Source organism: Procambarus clarkii, chromosome 37, assembly GCF_040958095.1.
Source record: "Procambarus clarkii isolate CNS0578487 chromosome 37, FALCON_Pclarkii_2.0, whole genome shotgun sequence".
Lineage (NCBI taxonomy): Eukaryota > Metazoa > Arthropoda > Malacostraca > Decapoda > Cambaridae > Procambarus > Procambarus clarkii.
The window spans coordinates 9984574-10007097 of NC_091186.1; the positions used below are offsets into that span (position 1 = coordinate 9984574).

At 40.4% G+C, this 22524-nt stretch overlaps 1 protein-coding gene across 1 annotated transcript; it reads right to left on the reverse strand.

The window, feature by feature from the left end:
* Positions 1-1236: 1236 nt before the first annotated feature.
* Positions 1237-22246, reverse strand: LOC138372025 (serine palmitoyltransferase 1-like). The gene is made up of 11 exons (XM_069337093.1): positions 22050-22246; positions 20214-20318; positions 18701-18802; positions 18260-18425; positions 12310-12442; positions 11071-11200; positions 10172-10369; positions 6047-6211; positions 5093-5191; positions 3825-3932; positions 1237-3426 (listed from the first exon to the last, which is right to left on the reverse strand). The coding sequence occupies exons 1-11, from the start codon at positions 22095-22097 to the stop codon at positions 3259-3261; spliced, it is 1422 nt and encodes a 473-aa protein (XP_069193194.1). The 5' UTR covers positions 22098-22246; the 3' UTR covers positions 1237-3258.
* Between the last annotated feature and the right edge of the window lie 278 nt (positions 22247-22524).

A 22524-nucleotide genomic window follows, 5' to 3' on the forward strand; every position in this document is an offset into this window, starting at 1 on the left:
GAGCCAAGGTGTCTATGAACACATTGAGCTACTGGGAAGGGTGGCACCCTGGAACCGAATCTTGAAAACCTGAAGAAAACCTAGAGAAGCCAGAGCTGATGAAGGGCAGGCAGGACCCAAATGGGCAAAACACCCAACACCAACCCAGCCCAGTGGGAAAACATGCAGAATAAAAGACAGACACCTACACAACTGCTTGACCAACAGCCAAGGCACTCTCGGCCAATCCAATACCTGAGGGTGACCAAGTTGCAGGGTGAGCAAGGCTGCTGAAGGCAAGAACAGATAACTGTTCGAGAACCCCAACAAGGCCCAGCCAGGTCCAAACTAGGGACAGAAAAACTGCAACTCCTGCAAGCCCACCAGCATCTGAATCTGGCAAGCTGTGAGGAACCACAACCCTGGTCAGTTACCACCACCCACCTGGGGACCCAATCCAGCCAGCTGCCAAAAACTAACACACAAAAACCCCAGGAATTCAGCTGGGCCACTATGACCCAGGACAACTGGCAAAGTTTCCTTGATTTTGTTGACCAGACCACACACTAGAAGGTGAAGGGACGACGACGTTTCGGTCCGTCCTGGACCATTCTCAAGTCGATTGTGCATACTCAACATACTTCACCCACGTTATTTTGACTCATCGCTTCCTTGATATTCTGGATACTTTCGTGGTAGGGTGGCAAACGGTCACTTGCTCCCTGTGCCTTCTGTAAAGGGGCAAAGATCTGGCTCTTGTTCCTGGTAGGCCAAACAAAACTCCTGCGACTCGCGTAACCCATTAATCTGGAGCATTCTCAGCAAGATAGCTTCAGGGGTGCTATGGGAGAGCTTCTTCAGAAAATGCAATTTAAGTATGTTTCATTATGCATTTTTTTAAAGTGATTTTCAAAATGGTTTTGTAGGGAAAACATATGATTTGTGTATATAAATACAAAGTAAATTCAGTTGATGGTGGAGCAAAAACATGTGTCCTATCTGGCACAATATATAGTATTTTGAAGTGCTGCTCACCTGAATTAATGTTTGACTGCTAGAAAATGGAAAGATAGTACAAGCAGTTGCACACTGCTGAGAAGAAGACGGCACAACCACCAGGATGGACAGCGAGAGATGGTGCAACACTAATGGATATAGTAATAGCATTGTATATTACGTGTGCCTATACGAAGCCCACAATCTTTTCACTCTCTATTTAGAATGGTAACATGAGCTGCAAAGAAGAAAATTATCAAATATTGTGAACAAATTTTATTTATGGAATGAGGTACAAATACTGCAATTCCTAATAATCAATGGGCTTTCCAGCCTTAAGACATTCCTTGTATTACACCCCACTAAAACAGACAAGATAGCTGCACTTTCAGCTCTTGAACAGTACACACATGTTACATGTCTTCCTTTCATCTAATAAACAAATATATATATATTAATAATACAGACACTAAATGGGAGCAGAAAATTATCTGCATTAGGTCATAGTTCTAAAATGACTTCATGAAGCCAACCAGACTTGATAATTATGATAATTAGCAGTGTCCTAAATGTACAGTTAAGATTACAATACAGTTAATCCAAGCCACATATCTTGAGGGTTATCTTGAGATGATTTCGGGGCTATTTAGTGTCCCCGCGGCCCGGTCCTCGACCAGGCCTCCACCCCCAGGAAGCAGCCCGTGACAGCTGACCAACACCCAGGTACCTATTTTACTGCTAGGTAACAGGGGCATAGGGTGACAGAAACTCTGCCTATTGTTTCTTGCTGGCGCCTGGGATCAAACCCAGGACCACAGGATCACAAGTCCAGCGTGCTGTCCGCTCGGCCGACCGGCTCCCACATGTGTACAATTAAGGTGGCAATATTTCACAGTCCGTCCTGGACCCTTATCAAGAAGTGAATTTAATAAGAGTCCAAGATAAACCAAAATGTTATCATTCATATTATGTAACAACTTGATATCAAGTTGGTCATGACTTGATGAGGGTCCACGATGGCCCAAAACATTGTAACTTTTTGTTTCATTTCAGATATGAGAGTCAGATTATTTGTTCCAGCCACGTTATTATGACAGTTCCTGCTTACAATGTAGCACATCAACAAAGGTTAAACCATTCAATACTAGCAATATCAAACATTGACAAACAAATAATTGATATAGTAATTTAAATTATTAATCTTCTCTTTAAATATATATATATATATAACAGACAGCTATAACACTGAGGTATAATAGGTTTATTAGATAGTAATATGAAATATTTATTTGCTCCTGAAAAAGTACTCTACAGCAGGGGTCTCCAACTCCAGCCTGCAGGCCATATCCGCCCTACCACAAGATTTTATCCGGCTTGCAGCAACTTGAAATTGATATATAAATAATAAAATTAATTATTTCCCATAGTTTTTATCAACCGTGCAGTCAAGCAATTGACCGATTAGTAATCAATTTTTTCTTTGGCCCACAAAAATGTGTAAATTATGTGGTATGAATCTTGCAGTAAAAAGTTTGGAGACCCCAGCTTTACAGGTTACTGTAATGAAGTACATTCCTCTACAGTCCTCATTTAAGCAGGTCTTGTTAAGCACAAATCTAGAATGCTGGGTGTAGTATCGTGAGATTCAATTGTGGCAAGACATACACCCATAGAATGAAACACCACCATGTCAACTAGAAATGTTATTACAGTTTAACTCAAAAGTGTTCAAGAACACGTGCAAAATGTAAACTTGGGGGTTATTAGCGACAATGTGGCTAAATAGTTCTAGCAGGTTGGAACATTGACTGTTAAATATACATGTTAAACATGTGCCAGTTTTCTTATTCTATTGCTCCCCCTAGGCTCTGTTGCTTTTATTTGGAGCACTGATCCAGAGAACAGAGTGCTTCAACTTTTCTACTTATCAGCACATAGGGCCAAAATAGATACACAAATACTGACAAATATCATAGCCTTATTTCATCAGTGATTATGCTTCCGACTGCGTACAGGTAATGATAACCCTCATTTGTCCACTTCCATCTCTTGTATGTAATGGCATTGAAATACTTCTTAAAAGCAAGTTAAATTTATGTTACTTCTTAAAAGCAAGTCAAATTTATGTTACTTCTTAAAAGCAAGTCAAATTTATGTTACTTCTTAAAAGCAAGTTAAATTTATGTTTCCAGCAAAACTGAACTTGAAAATTTTAACTATATAGCTTTAAATTTGAAAAGTAGTTATGGGCTCCAACATTAAATAGCTCACGTGACATGACAGTTACTCCAACACGTCGGTCACAGCTCTCCGTATGGCCTCACTAGCTTTCTGCATCTCCTCTCTCGTCAAATCTTTGTTCACTGTGATACGAATTGAGGGTGGCGGAGGATTTGCTTCTTTCTCCCATAAGTATGACGCCAAGGTTAGAGCCACACCGTAACTTTCCGCCTGGGAAGATGACGCTCAGAGATAAAATATGGAAACAGACATACGTACTCTGAAGAGTAATAATGAAGATATGTGTGGATAAAGGCAGTTAAATACATGGAGATTGCTTGTAGGGATATATAGAGAATTATGTGATATAAGTGACTAGCCAGGAGGCTATGCCTTCATTATGTAACTATGAAACAATTAAAAACATCTGAAAAATTAAGTATGATTTGATTGTTATAAAAATAGCTATTCCTGGGCTGGTATATCTTGGTACAGTATTTGAACAGAGTGGTTTAGCAAGTATTGGGGGTGCAATGACTGGACAATGAAAAGTTTTGATGATGCATCATACACCCTCACCACAAAAATTCGGCTAATCTTCTACACAATTTTTTTTATACATTACATACCTTGTCCACAATCTTTCGCAGAATGGCATCATCTGTTTCTCTATTAGCGGAAGTCTCCACCAATCTCAGATGCTTCACTGGACTAATATCCTCGCCGCTAACTTCAATCTGAAATCCCAACATAAAAGTATAAATCTCTAAATTAATAATATGCAATTTCTCACAGCCATAGGGTTTGTATCAGTTAATGTTTTAGATTGTAATAATTAAAAAGCGTGCCAATTGTTGCAGTGTGGCTTGGCCAGCTACCAGATGCAAAATCACAACAGGAAACAACATTAAATACACAAACAGTATCTATCTTATTCATAATTACATTACAAAAAGATTTTTTGTTCTGTCCCACAATAACATGTGAACTTGACCATGTTACCGCCACAGTGACCCAACTCAGCATCCATGTGATACTTTGACTACGCACACCACAACTTGAACTCATCATAGACACACTGAAAACAGTACTGTATACACTGTCCCCAAGCAGGACAGAAATAAGAGCTCGGGTTTGATTCCCATGCCGAACGAGATATTTTGGCACTTTTCCTTACACCTGATGCCTCTGTTCACCTAACAGCAAATAAGTACCTGGGAGTTTGTCAACTGGTGTCGGTTGCATCCTGGGGATGGTCAGTCAATGACCTTGGGAGACCTTAATAAACCTAATAGGCTTCCTACCTCCAACAATGGGAACCATGTGATATTTGCAGTCTTCTGTCCTTTTAGTTGGGAGTTCAAATTGCTGACATTGATTTAGAACGCTGGTTTCCAACTGGTTGGGACTGCCCACTGGGTCAGTCTAGTTTAGCCTTCCAGAAAACACTGATGAGAGGATGCAATTGAACATATTATGTTCAATGTGTGGCAAGGAATATTAGAAAATAGGGCTGCGAGTTCAAAAAGGATGAGAACCACTGATTTAGTGTGTGCCATCAACATGAGTGAAAATTATTTGTAAATAAGGTTTTGCCTGATACAGCTCTGAAACAGCCAAAACATTATCAAAAAGTAGACAACATTTCAGCTATCAAGAGCTTGATTAGGCAAAAACATTACCTACGTAGATAGTCTCTCTCTTTCATCTTGGCATTTTTATATATTCTTCCCTCTCAATGATCAAGGTTTGTTTTGTGTCAAACTCTGGCCAAACTTTTTTTTTCTAACGTAAACAAATGATACACACGAGGTGTCGGGTCCCTAGTGTTCAGAAATCTACTTAAGCTAAAGAGCAATCATGCACGTCAATAGACGCATCGGGCCATGGCACTCACCTTGGCGTGAAGCTTGGAAAGTGCGTCCTGCATCTGCCGGCACTTGTCATGCAGCTCCACCACCATATCTGGGCCCTCGGCTTCAAGGATGTCCAGCACCTGCCGGATTGGTCAACATATTACAAACAAAAATGACATTTAAAATTTTCCCTTATCAATAGCAACTTCTTGTGCACTAAATAAAGGATTGAAGATGAAATGTATTATGGTACACAGTCACTTATCAAGTGATTTGACCTGAATTTACCTGAGGGCCACCATCTCTAGTGGCCTCAACAGGGACATGAAGCTAGAGGCTCATCATGTCCATCCCTTTGTCACAAGGATTTTTTCCTGGTGAATTTTAAAGTTAAGTAATGTTCTTGTATAACCATGGCAGTATAGTGTCACCTTTACAGTACAGTACAGTGTCAAAGTGACAGTAAAGCATCAAAGTGACAGTATAGTATCACCATATAATCACAATGACAATAGAGCATCGCCATGACAGTAGTTCATCACTGATTATATATAGTGTCACTGTGATGCTATGCACCATCATACACCAAGATGTGTATGATGCAAGTAATTATCAAAATAAAGTGCTAAGCCCATATGGCTGTACTATATACAGCTAAGTGTTTCTCAACCTTTGTACCCTTGAAATAATTCCAGATCATACATAAGATAAACAGACATGGTTGTTGACACTGTCAACTAAAGAGTGCTGATTTCTGTCTCGCTCTTGATACATACGGGTTAAACGAGCAACACAAAAATGACTCCAAAATTCATTTGCATATGATTAGAATTATCACCATCTCTTGTTTAACCCCTAGTGATCTTGGGGTTCTGGGGAGCCCGTTGAGAAAAGCCAGTCTAGCTTATCAAATGCGGAAAAAAATAATTCCGGATTACCTAGGTTCCCCATTACATGATGCCGATCCACCATCACAAAATGCAACGAAGGCTCACCTTAATAGAAGCAGCAGCCATCATGGGGGGTAGGGATGCCGAGAAGCAATAGCCAAGACCAGACAAACGCTGGTGCTCGATAACAAATTCTGTTCCCACGCAGAACCCGCCTGAACTGGCTGCTGATGTTTCCAATGTAGCCATGATCATGTCAACTTCCTTCATCTAATCAGATTTTGCACAAGAAAAAACAAATCAACATTAATGTGGAATGAGCCATGTTTCTGTATACATGTACAGTACTGTCGTATAGTGTGGCATGACTTTTGCACTCGCTTATTTACACACTAATGGAAAGGTAAATGTCTTTCTCCATGTAATTTATACAGTATTTACAAATAAGTTGCATATAATTTATGTTTACATTTACATACAGTATGTACAACATTGAGTTTTATTGCTAATATATAGAAACAACACTCCCATTAATCACCACATGTACTGAATTTTTAAATAAAAAGGCAGCATTGAATGAAATGAAAAGCCAATTTCTGGATGAGCCCAAGTGGCTCCCTAAAGCTACAATGCTGATAGTGCAAAACTACTAGGTGCCATCAGTCATAGGGTTCTTTTAAGCCTACCAGGGACCACAAGGCAGAACCTGGCCTCCTCTAAAGTGGCACAGAGAGCAGTGGCACTATAATAAAATTGTCAGTGAATTTTAATCATGGCCACCACTACTGGGGAAGCACCCACAAAGTCAGCAAAACAAAATTAACCATTCCTGGATATAAGGAAGAACAACACTTCAAAATTGACAAAGAACTCCCCCAACAATGTAAACAATTGAAAATTCATTATACTAGCAGAAGCTCATTCGCCCCACCTCTCCCCCTCGTTTGGGGGGAAAAGGGAGGTAGACCAGGTCAGCTGGCTGCTCCACCCTCAGCTCTATGATGATAGACTGCCCCCTGACTCCATGAGGCAAAAAGGGTGTGAAAGTCACCAGGGTTCACCCAGACATTGACATTTCATTATATTCAACACTGGTTTTCTGGTGGAAGCCTCTTTTGGCTCCATGAAGCTACCTACCCGCAGAGAAGGAAAAGAAGGGAACTCGCCACCAGGACCCTGCTTGACCATCAAGACCGTGTGCCTGAGAATCAGGCCAAGACATATGGGCAAGTACAGCCAAGAGAGGTAAATGTATGAACAGCACGGGCATGAGGGTAGACTGCAGGTTGGCCAGAGTTAATAACACTGTGGACGACCTGAGAAACACAAGCCCTGGAACAGGGAACTAGAGAAACTGGATCAACCAACAATGAGTCCACCAAAGCAGGACCAGGGGCACGAAGGTTGTGGCAAAGAGCAGCCACCAGACAAAGAAAAAAGATGCACTCTCGGCTGAACCAACCAAGCATCAAACACCAACGGACCTTTACAGAAGCCAATCAACCCATTCTTCATGAGAAAAAAAGGAGCCACCTGCAGATGAACAAAACAAACCCCAAGGCCAAAGAAAAAAAAACACCCTGGCAGTGAAGGAAAGCAAGAATCTCACCCACATGACAATTCGAGGAGAGGGAGACCAAACAAAAGCCTTAAGAAAACACTGAATAAGTAGTGCCTGAAACTTAGGCTGGGCTGGCAACCAGGAAGCCAGAAGGATCACCCTTTCCCTGTAGGACTCCAATTTTGCCAGAAACCAGAGCAAGAGCTGGAACGAGGGGAAGAGGTACAGAATTACCCACCTCAACCAGTCCAGCTGAAGAGCATCTATAACAAGAGCCTCACAGTTGGGGAACAGTGCCGGTCAAGAGGGCACTGTGACCAAGCGGATAAAAGAGGTCTATGTCTGGGTGCCCGAACCTCTGGCAAAGTCAAAGGAGGGATTCAGTGTCGAGAAAGACCGGTGACTAGGATGATGAACACACTCTGGATGAGAATGGCATGGAGAGCCAAACCCAGAGAAATAAGAAGGTGAACTACATGTAGAGTCAAGCTCCAAAGCGATAGGGACCAAAGAGAACCCTCCCCTTCCCCGGTTGAGACAATGAACTACAGGGAGACAGAGTGAATGGAGCTACATTATGGAGCCTGGAGGGACCTGGACCCTTCACAGTGCATGCCATACAGTTGCAATCTCCTGCACAGTACTGTGAGCGCAACGAAGCCGAGGGAACCATGGTCCCCTGACCAGCTTCGTGAGCACTGGTCACAAAGCCCCAACAAAGATTAAAAGCATCTGTGAACATATCAAGTGAGGTGGAGGGGGAAAGAAGGCACCAGGGAACTGAACCCTGAAAAACTCAAAGAGGACGCTGGTGATGCAGCAGCAAGCGAGGGGCTTGCCGAGTCCACACCCGCAGAGGAACAGCTGGCTCCAGAGAAACCAAAACAGTCTCCGAAACCAAACCCTGCCCAAGGAACAAACAAGGAGGGCAAAGTTGAGGCTCACAGCTGCTCAAGCAGCTGACAAGCAGCTGTTGGTGGTGACGCCCACTCAACACCAACAGATGGCAGTGCTTCAGGTGGGCCTCAACTGGTCTAGACAGAGGGGGCAAAAGACCCGTGACACACCCAAGGTAAGGACCCCACCCCAATGGTCCAGCCTAGAAAGAGCAAACTCCCAAACACACCAAAGAGCAAAATACACTGTTAGTGCAGGGGCAGCACTAGGTAACACGCAGGGAGGGTAGCCCTAAGCACATGAAGCTCCAAGAACCACAGTAGCCAGGTCCACACAACACAAACCACACAGAAAACATCCTCATGAAAGTAACTAAAACATGGAACAACAGCAAGCAAATGTAGGACAAGGTCTACATTTACTTTAGACCTGTAGGACAAGGTCTAAGGATGGCTGTAGTTGGCTGTAGACCAAGCAAATGTTGGACAAGGTCTACATTTACCTGTAGACCTGTAGGACAAGGTCTAAGGATGGCTGGCACTAGCTTAGAAGCAGCAGGACCTTGTTGATGACCTGGGAACCCTACAGAGGACAACTAATTATGTTTGCATCAATAACAGAACTGGCTTAGTGGACTTGGAAAGACCTGGAGCTCCAGCACCTCTCCTACTGGCTGGGGAGGCAGTGTTAATAAGCTTGCGATTCATTAATTTCGAGAGATTCAATCATTTGTTTACAGTGTTTGGGGGATTTTTTTGGCAGTTTGGATGCTTCAGTTTCTTTGAACAACCAGTCTCTTACAAATTACGTTGCTTTTCACTCGTATGCGCATTCAGGCTAAAAACTGACGTAATTTCAAATGAAATCAGCTCACGAAAGTGATGTACTGTCCCGTTTTCTGTTTTGCGTCATCTGGCTTAGGCTGTTAGGTAAGGAGAGAAAACTTTCAAATAATCGTTTTCATGACATTTAGAAACATTAGAAGAACTTCTTGCCCTCCTAACCTACCTGAGAACCCTTAACTTGCTGTTTTGGAAAAAAAATCCAAAATTTATTTAAATTTTTTTTTCATTTTCATATTACGGCCTTTTTTGGCCATAACGCATACAAGCAAAACGCGACATAATTTGTAAGAGGACGGGTTGTTTTGAACCCAGCCGTGGTCTGTATTAATTCACTGATTATGTGGATGCTTTCCTTGTGGGATGACAGAGTATTGCCTGTTCTCTGCCCCTCTATGAGGGGGAGGGGGGGGAGGGCCTAGGTTCTGGCCTGGTCCTTGGTCAGCAAAACAGAACTCCATGGCTGATGTGACCCAGTAGTTGGTAGCCACCTCAGTGAGATAGCTTCAGGGAGCGCACAAAGGGCTTCCCCAGAAATATATTATTTTCAATATTTATTACAGTACATTTAAAGCAGTAAGACTAGCAAAAAAATGAGAACAAATTATTACTCTACATAACAATTTGGATTTCATCCCCGCCCCCCTCTGAAAACCCAATTTTTTTCAACAAATCCAAAATTTTGAAGAGAAGATCTGTTTGCCACATTTGATCTGTTGTGTAATGGAATTAGTTTGAAGGTCCAGATTTGATTACATTAACTGACTGCAAAAGTGTTTTCTAACTATACCACAGGCACTGCAAAGTTGCCATTTTCTCCAAGTGAAAACTACTTTATAAGGTATCCTTGAAGGGAATACATACAGATATTTACACTTGCCCCAAAAGTCACTGCAAGATATTGAACTCTTAATTGCAATACAAACTCACTGGTATATTGTAGTAGTCAGTGATTCCTCGACAATTGGGCCCTAAAGTACCAAACGTAATAGACTCGTCGATATAGAGACGCAGCTGGTACTTCTGTCGTAGCTTCACTAAATCTGGCAGAGGGCACATCTTGCCAGAGTTCATGTAAATGGCTTCAATTACCATGAATTTGCGTGTTGCGTTGGCTTTCTTTGGGTCCTGTAGTAGATCAATAAATAAGGCTTTGAATGAAGATTAAAAGTGCCTTTCTGAAGAGGGCACTTGACTGATAATTTAGGCAAGTTGCAACTCTTGCCACAGACAAGGTACAGTTCACACAGGTCAACACCGTACCGGAGCACACCGGGCACCTTTTCGATCTTCCCCGAAGGGTCATATCGAGGCAAGAAAGATGCAGGACAATGTCATCCAGCCTTGAATGACCAACAGGAGGTTCAAGTCATCTATACTCATAACCAAGAGTAGTGCATAAGAGTGTTATACTCATTAGATGAATGAAGATTTTGAAGGTCATTTCAAGCAAGATTATTTTATCCTGTCGTCTTTACCCCAGTTTGATTTGACTGGGAAATCTGAAAAGATCACTGGTGTGCCATGGCAAAATTTCAGCCAACCTTGAATGTTTAGTCCTATGCATGGGACAAACATGAAATTTCCCATGGCAACAATTGTGTCTAATAGCACGGAAAATAAAATACTAGAGGCTATGTTCATTAAAGTTCTAAATTTTAAGTTCTATTTTAAGATTTATTTTATTAAATAGCAAACTGAGCAGGAAGGACACAAATGCTCTATACAGTACAGTATATATACTTTTTTTTTCTGCAGGGATATGTAAGGGACCTGTATGGTCCCTAAGCCTCTGCTGGCCCACTAGGTATAAAATTAATATATCGTACCTTTTTGTCAAGGCGAACTTGTTCTTGGAGAAGTTCCTCCAAGTGAGCCACATCGTTGTGCCGGAAATAGACAATACGACTCCTGCTGGCTTGCAGTCCGCGCTGGAGGGCAAAGTTGACCATTTCATCCCTGGTCACATTGATAAGAGAGGTACTGGATTGCTGATACAATGACAAACATGCTATACTGAAATGTCCTACGGCTATATATTGAAATATTCTGTTGCTAAAAGGAGCTCTTGGTGACATTTCTCCAACCCCATATATTACCTCTAATTACTGCACTCATTTTTCTGTCGGTTAGAAAATTCCCTTCCCTGGATGTTCGTCAAGCTGGAGCTTCAATGATTAGCTGTAGGACTATCAAAAGCTTATCACTGCTGTACTTTCATGACCTCTCTAGGCCTCTGCTACTCTGGACTTCCTAACAGACTCTTGAATATGTCATTCAGGTTGGATTAATCATTGTTCAGTGACTGCTAAGCAGCTCATATGATCGGGTTCAGCATTTTAGGTCCTATAGCATTACTGTCAGATATTCCTCGCCTAGCTGTTGACTGATCAGGTGCAATGATGATCAATTAAACTCTGGGAGGAGCAAAATAATATACGAGAAAGAGGACCATTAGTCCCACTACTGTAATTAATATACCTTATCTGTCAGCATATAGGGTCTTGGTAGTACAGTCGGATTCGTTCTCGACCCACAAGTGAAAATTCTGGGTTCTTATCCCAGGCGGGACAGAAATGGTTGGGCACATTTCCTCTCACCTAATGCCCCGGGTCACCTAGCAGTAAGTAGGTACTCGGAGTTAATCAGCTTGTTCTGGGGTTGCATCCTGGGCGGGGTCAGTAATTCCACCTTGGGTGAGGGACCTCGATAAAAAGCCAAACGTGTATGAATACACTCTGGCTTCCTGTTCCCCGACACAATGAATTATTATTATATACAGGATGCATGTTTTTTATCCACTATCAACCAAATATATATTGTATTTACATGCACAATATCTTATGTTTTCCTCTACAAAACCACTTGTTAATCCCTTTCAATAAATGCATAACAAAATGTACTAAAATTGTTTTTTTCCCCACAAAATGCCTTTGTCAAATACACCATAAAATACAGTATAGAGGTATGTAATGACATTTTAAAAACCAAACACCACTACTGTATACACAATATATGAAGAGCCCAGCGACATTTAAAATCGAGGACTGGGAGGCTCTGACACCTACGCGTAGATAATGTCTCCACTTTTGGCGTAGGCTGGGATAGCAGAGGCACTGGTGGAGAACCCGTAGGAATATAGTACAGCTTTCTCACAGTTGAAGAAATCTGCCAGCCTATCCTCCAACCTCAGGTGAACCTCTGTGAAGAAATTCATTCAATTAAATTGATTTACAGGTCATAAAACAGCTGCTTAAAAAATAAGAGTAGGGCAAGTACACTGGTTACTCTCCAAGTACAGTCAAGAAAATGGAGTGATGATTATAATCTAGCAATGCGACTATTGCATTACAAAGGTTGTGGCAGAAATGTGTGCATGCTAAGCCAGCAAATTTGATCTCGCAAGCAACCAAACTGATGAAAATATTGTTATTGTGGGAGTTTTATTGATTCCTGAATATTAACCATCAGTAAATGAAATAAGCTTCAATAACAGTAAGGAAAGATGGATTGAGAATGAACAAATCCACAAGGGCCGTGACGTGGATTAGAACCTACGTCCGAGAGCATCCCAGACGCTGCCTTTCGGCCCTTGTGGATTTGTTCATTTGATGCATCACGCAATTGTGATTTCCGGGTGTAATGGATTGAGAAATTGTGTGGGGTGACTTGACACGAAACTGAGCTAACAACACTCATTCCTCGAGTTGCCAGTTGGAGTACATTTGGTGCTATACGATCTGATTCTTATATAAATGCCATAGCAATGCTTCGTAATGATGATGCTAGCAGTGAGGATTCAATCACATACTTTCTAGTAATGAGTGTTCAGGATGCAAAATTTGATGTTGGTGGTCAAGGTGGAGAGAACTGCGTTGTTAAGTGGAGACAATTAGCTGCACCATATTACCAAATCTGATGAAAAATAGTGTCATTGTGAATTTTATTGATTGTGATCATAATGTGGTAATGGTGTCAGTGGTAGTGCAGGTACAAGAAACTTTTTTTTTTTTTTTTTTTACATAGTCGAAATGCGTTTAAAATATTGGCTACATAATGAAAACTGGATTAAAAATATAAATGTGCCAATTTAGTGGTGACAGTGTTACAAGTTATTGGCAAAATATGCTGAACCAAAACTATGAATTTGAATTTACCACATACAAGATTCTCAAAGGAATTGATAGGGTAGATAAGGGCATGCTATTTAACCCAAGAGGCACCTGTACTAGGGGACACAGGTGGAAATTGAGTGCCCAAATGAGCCACAGAGATATTAGAAATAACTTTTTTAGTGTCAGAGTGGTTGACAAATGTAATACATTAGGAAGTGGATTTGGAGGCAGACTTCATACACAGTTTCAAGTGTAGATATGATAGAGCCCAGTAGGCTCAGGAACCTGTACACCAGGGGCCGGATTCAGGAAGGTACTTACGAAGGTTTTTCCTCTTAGCTAAGAGCGTTTTCCGTCTTAGCGCCTTCGTGGCGGCTACGTCCGTATTCAATTAACTACCCTAAGTGGAAAAACATTCGTAAGTTCATTCCGGGATCTAAGTGTGGTTTCGACCACTCGTAGCTTTACGTAAACTGGATCTAAGTCATTTTTTCTCTACTACATAACACTGGGATCGATTTATGATATTGGAACATGACCAAAATATTATAGCTGGTGAATCTAGTGGAGAGGAGTCCTTCGTGTTAGTTATATATGCATTCTCTGCTTGAAACTTGAAGTAAATATGTGTTTGATGATAGTAGAATTAGTTTTATAATAGCAAGATATTATACCAGTAGTTATTAAGTAAATAAACACTGGTGAACATGAAATATGAGAGAAGGTGATGAGCCCTGCCTGATGGGATCATTTACTATCACCAAATGCCCCTGTTCACCTAGTAGTAAGGGTGTACCTTAACTATACATACCCATTTCTAATTTATTTAGTTTGGTTTTATTTTGAAATTAAATCTGGGTGAGACATAAAATAAAAATATGCTGCACAAATGATGTTAGGTAAGGAAAAGGGTAAAAATGTCAAAAACTTTATTCATTGAATACTTAAAGCTATAATTATGACTACTGTATATAGATTATTAAAAAAGAGAGAGGGAAGTAGGGGTCCAAGACCTCTTCCTGTTATACAATCTGGGTGTGGAACAAGTAATTATCAAAAGAAGGCACCATGCCGGGAAGGCTATGTTGCAGTAAGGCAGTGAGGTGAGGCAGCTACTTATTTGAGAAATGCTTATTTTATTTACCTTATAAGCTGAGGCAACTTATTTTATTTGAGGAATACTCAGCTGATTCCTCTACATTTAGCATGGAACAAATTTGTGTCCAAGACCTCTTCCTGTTACTCAATTTGGCTGTGTGTAACCAAACTAGAAGTGCTCTACAAATCAAGGGACCCAGAATGTGGAATGACCTCCCAAATCATGTCAAAGGCTGTACCTCTCTCAACCAGTTTAAGAGTTAAACCAAGTACTGCCTAATTAACTCCATGTAGCCTAACTTACCTCCTAAATGTCAACCCATGTCCTGCTATTTTTTAAACAACGCTGTTCACCAACATGTGCAATTGCTGATTTATGCTATGTTAACCCCCTTTTTGTATTTTTTATTCCTTCTTTCAACACAATTTATACCTAATCCCGATTACTATTAAGTTTTAGTCTGTGTTTTTTTCCCCCCACACCTTGCCCGAAATGCTATGAGTATTAGTGGCTTTAGGTATTTTATGTACTAGCTCTGTCTATAAATCCAACATTATGTTTGTAAATCAACTGTATGTACTTTTCCTGAATAAAATGTATTTATTATTTATCTTTTAATCAGTAAGTATTAAAAGAAGGCACCAAGCTGGGAAGGCTATGTAGCACCATTGTGTGTAACAATAAACCAATTTTTTTTTTAACAAATAATGCACCTGTATGGGAAAACAAATCCTGTCAGCTGTAAAAATATTGATGCAGTTATTTAAATGAAAAATATAATGAAAGAAATATTACTGGTTTATTTTTATCCTATCTTTTTGTACTGTACAGTATATCCAAGGAAGTGAAAAATTGAGACATAATGCACAATTTAATGAATGATTACCATGGATTAGCAGTTCAAAAGAAATATGACTTGTATTACATATCAACATGAGATCTTAATGATCCATGGTCAACATGATTTAATAAGGATAATACAGTACTGTATTTGTAATAATACAAACTATAAATTAAAATCTTTATTACTGATTTTTTTTTTAAGAAGATTAGGTATACACAGCAATGTGCTGCTACCCTATTCTATATGGAATATTACACAGTGTAGATAAAAAACTAGCTATAAGTTTATCTAATACTCCCATCTCACAGGATGATTAGACATACTGTATATGGAATCAATTTAGAAAATACCAGCCTCAATACAAAAAACAAATCAACTCTGACTAAACAACTCTAAGCAATTTTTACAAGAGGTAAGCACTGAATCATGGAAACATTATATTATAATTACTCTTACCAGTTTCTACAAAACTCCTCTCAAACAATGTATTTTTAAACATGTTTAGGTATACACAGCAATGTGCTGCTTCCCTATTCTGTGTAAAGGACCACACAGTGTAGATCAAAAACCAGCTACAAGCTCACCCAACATCCTCACCTCACAGGAAGGCCAGTCATACATGGAATTAGAAGAGAACAAAATACTTAATGCTGATCTATTAGCCTCCACTGGCAAAATCTGGGTGCAGCACAAGAATATCTTCCAATATTCCTGAGTGTATGAAGTAATTACAGAGCTCAAAATACCTCATACCATTTGGTATGAAGTCACTGATAACAGGACAATCACAGATATAGTGTTGGAGAGTATGTTCTCTCAAGAAGAACTGAAAACAGATGTTTTTTTTTCCACCAAGAGGGCTATAAACCCATGGAACGGCCTACCCGCTGAAGCCGTAAATGCCAAATTCCAGCTAAAAAATATCATTAAGACAATTGGCGGGCCCTTTAACAAGCCGCCGGCTTTCTGTCCTCTTCGAGGTCACTAGATAGTTAGTGGCCCTTGGGTAAATTCAGTAAATATATACAATAATTGTCAGCGCATCTTCCGAGCAACAAGGACAGCTACACAGTATCTCTTAGAATTACGTAGGTAAACAACAAATGTAACATATTTGTTTACTACAATGTCGGTGCTGGCTGTAGAAGTTGAAAAAACATTATTTTACTTCGAAATATACTAATTTTATAAGAAAATTCGACATAAATAGGAGGCAGTAGAGCTCCGATAAGCCAACGCTAAATCTTCAATATGAAGAATGTTGCTGCTCTCTGATTGGCCAAACGAAACACAGTAGTGACCTCTATCGGCACGCAGGTGAACCAACAATTTTCTTCCTAAGTATACCTTATTGAATCGCACCTAAGCATCTTCTTAGGGCGCACTTAGGAACCTTCGTGGCAAACCCACTTACGAAGAAATACACAGAGCTTCCTGAATCTAGGTCCAGTTGATCGACAGTCGAGAGGTGGAACCAAAGAGCCAGAACTTAACCCCCGCAAGCACAAATAGGCGAGTGCAAATAGGTGAGTACCTCCTCACCGTCTTGCATACGCCAACAAGAGTTATCAGTAAAGGTAAATAATAACTTGTACATATTTTAGTACTGAAGATTTGGGCAAATTAGGTATAAAATTTACTTTAAAGTTAATTTTTTGGGAAGTCAGGAATGGATTAATTCAATTTCCATTATTTCTTATGGGAAAATTCGCTTCAGTTTACAAATTTTTGGCCCAGAACCGTCTCTGTGAACGGATTAAATTCGTAAGCTGAGGTACCTTACCACTGTATCTGGCATGGGTTATAGTGATTCACAAACTGTATATCTGTGTATATATATACTGTATATGTATGTTTCACATTATGTACACAAAACATTAAAACAACTAACAACATCAAAATGTATCATGTATAACCATAGAAAAAGCAGACAAATAAAGTGAAAAAAAAAAGCTTTGAATATAATGAAACGCCCTTTTCTAGGTGGGAACCGGAGGCTCCCCGGAGCTATAGGGGGATGATTAGACCCCTAGCTTCAATGTGTATGGAGTTCTTGCCAACCAGGGACCACGAGCCAGAACTTGACCCCCCTCAAAGAGACATGAGGAGCAACGTCCTATAGAAAGCCCCATGTGGTTGGGAGCATTCTGTCTGCCATCGACTGGGTCAGGAACCCAGAAAGGTAAGCGCCCCGAAACAAACCCCTATTTATGTTAAAATATTGCTACTGAAAACCAAACTAGCAGACAGAACTCTCCAAGTGAAAATGAGCAAACGAGCAAGACGTCACCACGTCACTGTGCAGCTGTCTGCCCAACCCCTCCCCTCCCCGGGCGCTGGAAGGGGGAGCCCCAGACCCCCATGCCGGCTATCCACTTGTCAGTTCTGAGGCTGGATGTCAAAACACGCAAAAAAACGCTGACCGGAGGGAGGGAGGGTTGTTGGGGAGCCTCCAAGCTTCATCCAGAAAATGGCGTTTCATTACATTCAACGCTGGTTTTCTTGGGGAAGCCCCGTTGGCTCCCCCAAGAAAACCAAGTTCCAAGAAAAGTTCCAAGAAAACCAAGAACATGAGCCAAGTTCAGGCTCATGGTCAGTGGTAGGCCTAGAACTCCTTGTACATTGATACCAGGGTCTAGTAAATCATATTAGCCAGGATAGCTCCAGGGAGCTGACAGGGCTCCCCCCCACCCACCCAGAAAGAAGGTCCAAAATAGAAAGAGTAATTACTTTGACATCCCACCCAATAACTTGTCACATACTACATAAAAAAAAACACAACTACAAAACAGCTAAACCATGATACAGAGTATTTTTAGAAATTTTCTTTTTCTAATAACCTTTTTAAAACATTTGTAATAAGCTTTCTTTGAAGATTTCATGTGTATCAGGGGATAGGCACAAACTATTGAGAGCATTTTGAGGTTTAAAGAGAATGAACTGCACAATGAGATGATCACCTGTAGTGCCATAGAAGCCACGAGGACCACACGACCCAACCCCATACTTGTGCAGGCACTCCAGGGCAGCAGCTTCTACCTCGGGCCGCTCACCCAGGTTGAGGTAATTGTGAGTGCCCAAGTTGAGCAGTTTCTGTCCAGATCCCAGATCCAAGTAGTGTCCAGGCTAAGGTAAATAACATTCATTTAAAGCTTTCATCATTTTGGGTAAATTTTAAACTTTTCCAGTTCTTTTCTATTGTATTTTCTCCAACACATTATAATTTTGTTTTATAGCATTAAACAATACAAAATACAGTACCTCACATGTGAAAGACACAAATACAATACTGCATATGCAAAAATCAGGTTATGACAAAATATGAAAACACCACCTTAAGCAGAACTATTTGGCTATCCCCCATCTCCCCTAAGATAAAATCCAATGTAGTACGCTAATACCTTGCCGTAGACTGTGCGGGTGTGGAGTGACGGGTGGTCATCCTTGGGTGGGTTTGGCACCAGCGGTTCAGGAATCCATTCTGCTATCAGCTCCTCTTCTTCCTGAGTCATCATTGAAAACTATTAATGAGTGACATAACCAACAAATTCGTATAACAATACACACTAAAAACTACACACCTGGTTTAGAACCACTTATATGGGATGGATCACAAATGTAATTGGGGTCACGCAAGGGTTTACCTGAGGGCTACTAACCCTAGTGGTCTTGACGAGGACAGGAAGTCAGTCAAAGGTCCCTCCATTTGCCTTGATCTTTTTTAGGTATATTTTAAAGCTCAACACAGTTTTGGCAGTTAAGGCTTCGGTGGGTAGGCAGTTCCATGGCTTTATAACCCTGTGGGTGATAAACTTTCCCTGTTCACAGTCCCACATTGTGGCTTGTTGAGCTCCATTGCTCCTTGTTTGTGTTACATGTGACCTTTTGAAGAAAATATCCGGATTAACATCCTCTAACTTGTTCAGTATTTTAAGTTTCAGTGAGACCCATCCTCTCATGCCCTGTTTGCAGTGTTGATAGCCCTGCGGCCTTCAACCGTTCCTGATACGGGAGATGACTTAGCTCTGGAATGACTTTTGTTGCCCGGTGTTGCACCTTCTCCAGAGCAGTTGTGTCTTTCTGGAAATGAGGTCTCCATTCTTGGATGCAGAAATCCAAATGGGGGGGCGGGCACCAAAGATTTACACAGTTGAACCAATACCTTCTTTTCCTTATAGTCAAAAGTATGCTTGATTACCCAAAGAGTTTGGTTAGCTTTTCTGACGGCTGCACCCACCTGTTGTGCAACTTTTAATGAGTGGAGGATTTTGACTCAAAGATCCTTTTCTTCATTAATCTGCTGTAATGTAATGATATTAATTTGGTAATTGTGGCATGGGTGCCACAACTTGCATGCCCCACATGCAAGATCTTGCATTTGTAAATATAAAAAACATTTGCGTTTTCTGGCCATTTGTGGCATTCATGTATATCTCTTTGTAAGGCTTCAATATCATTATCATTTCCCACTTTACCATAAATCTTTGCGTTGTCTGCAAATTTAATGATGTTCAGAGTGTAATTTACATTACATTTCCTTCAATGATAAAAATGTCTCAAATACACAAGAAATCCAGTATCTATAACTCATACTTAAAGTGAATAAGTAATTAAACATTTAATTTTAATCATATAAAAGATAATTACTGATAATTAACACTATGACCTAGAACCAGATTCATAAAAAAGGGCTTAAGTAATGCTGAGCATTACTGCGGTAGTGGCTTAGGTTACTGAGGTATAATGCTGAGGTAGTGGCTTAGGTTACTGAGGTATAATTCTGAGGTACTGGCTTAGGTTACTGAGGTATAATGCTGAGGTAGTGGCTTAGGTTAGGCTGAATTAAAGTGTGGCTTGTACCCTAGACTGCCATGGAGACTACTGGGCCATCATTAATGATGGAGAGACGCTTACCTTCTTGGTGAGCCTGATGAGCTTGGAGGGCTGCTTCTTGGCGGTGAAGAGCCAGATGATGCACATGACCAGGACGCCCTCCAGTGCCAGGTGGTATGGCCCAGCCTGTCATGCAGTACACACACACACTTTACTTATTGCTCTACTACTATCACAAGTCTAAGTGAATCACACATACAATTATCTAGCAATGGGGATAAACAACAGCAGATGAATGAAAGGCTCTGCTAATTAGTATAACTGACAGTAAAAATATAAAGGAATCATATAATAATTATAAATGGCAAACTGGGACTGCCATAAAACATGATTGACAAAACAACAAATTTGAAATGGCTGACTGGAATGAAGAAAATTGTATTATAATTTGTGTTACTTTCAGTGATTTTATATTGTTCTGGCCAATTTTCATCACCATAAGATGAAAATTCACAAACCATACACCAACATTAAAGATCTGACTAGGCACCGACACTCTGGCAAACAAATACGTGCGAACCAAAAAAAGAACCATCAGGGTCCGCCAGAGGCCTGCATGAAGAAGTGGTGCTGCTGCAGACAATTATACACAGCTGCCAGACAATGGTGTGGAATGTACATTTAAAAATCAAGAATTAAAACAATAAAAATTAATCTTGAAGCATTTGTTAGGAGAGTCAAGTGTGTTAGACATGAAAATGTTAGAGAGAGATGGTTTGGGAATGTTAAACAACTGGCGATGGCAGGATTGTGCCATCTTGCACAAGTGAAGTGTGCATCATTGAGTTTGAAGGAGAAGGTCTGGAAGATGGTGGACACACATGCCGAGCGAGTAGAAAGGAAACAGGGAGTGAGGGTAATTTTTGTTTTCCCAGGGAAATTCCTGTGCGGCCCTAGGCAACATAGGCCATGATCAGCAAGACGTCTCAATTTAATCAAGGGTCATCATCTCCAGTCCATTGTCTAGTATCATAAGACAGTAATAGGAAGCCTGTTTAACTTGTTTAAACTTGTCAACGGTTCCCACATTATTCCTGACGATTTTATTTGGCTGAAATTTGAACCGCTGTTCTGTTTTGCCCTTTCTGGCTTCAGTGGGGAGAAGACTCCATGGGTTTATTACTATGTGTGTGTGACAAAATCATATTCCGTTGGCTGTCCTATATTGTGGCTTGTTGAGCTTGAAGTTGTCACATTGGTTTGTAGTCCATTACACCTGACATTTGGTATTATTAGACAGATATCAAAGTTTGCATTAAATATTGTTTCTTGTTCAAACTGCACCATATATTACTATTTCTCTTCATCGCACCACATCTATATAGAAAAACTTCATAGCTAAATTGTGTAATTTCACTGTAATTTGTTCATCTACATAATGTGTAAGTGTGTGAATGTCTATGTATATATCTCTATGAAAATTTTGATGCATACACAGTATATAATTTAAGTTTATAGTATATAATATGCAAGCTAAAGTCAAACAGGTAAGTATACCCTAACCAAAAATATTCTAAATTAGCCTACATTCCAAACCAAATGTGTTATTATAGAAGACACAATAACATTAATAATACTTTTTATTTACAAAAAATATACAGAAAATAATACTGTACTGTAGTAACCAAACAACAACTTAGTCGTTACATAAAGTTACATATTTTAAAAAAGTCACTAATAGGCAAAGCCTTCCGGGCATAGCTTAATAATATAATATACGACGTGTGTAACGTTATCGGCTTGCCATTAGACACCTTTTTTGTCTGTTTTTGTAGATAAAAATGCAATAAATTCAATAAACTCATCATAGTGACTGTAGACCCAGCTTGCCCGGGTCCCATGGCCTCATACACACACCTGCAGGAGAGCTTGGAAGCTCTCGTAGACATTCCACTGCGAAGCCATATTGACCCGGAGTCACTGTCTTCCTCCTCTTGCTGTGCCTGAGAATAGGCGTGGCCGGCGGCTTCTCTGAGTGCCCTTATCTCTGGTATCTTCCCGGGTTATCGAGCTGCGATCTCACGCCATTATCAGCTGGAGCTGTCAGCTGTTGGACCACATACGCCACAGTCATCACTTCCCCGCGAATTATTTAGTAGGTGGAGATGGTCCTCAATATTTAGCGATAATTGAGCAACTAGTTGATTTAAAATGGCTAAATCAATGTGTTTTAAATATATTAGAGTTGTTAATTGTGCTGTGACTCATAGTTTTATGTCTATAACCACTGTACCCGACATGATTTTATTTTGTATATTATATAATTTAATACTTCAAATAAAACGTATACGATATGTTCTGGAAGTGCTCAAAAACAGTTAAAAACAAAATA

Bases quoted from the DNA above. Each gene is read 5' to 3' on its own strand.
- LOC138372025 (XM_069337093.1), bottom strand. From the start codon at position 22,097: ATGGCTTCGCAGTGGAATGTCTACGAGAGCTTCCAAGCTCTCCTGCAG. The intron at 10,370-11,070 runs GTACGATATATT...GATCTACTACAG, and splicing joins AAGTTCGCCTTGACAAAAAG to GACCCAAAGAAAGCCAACGC. The intron at 3,933-5,092 runs GTGAGTGCCATG...TTGGGATTTCAG, and splicing joins TTTCCAAGCTTCACGCCAAG to ATTGAAGTTAGCGGCGAGGA.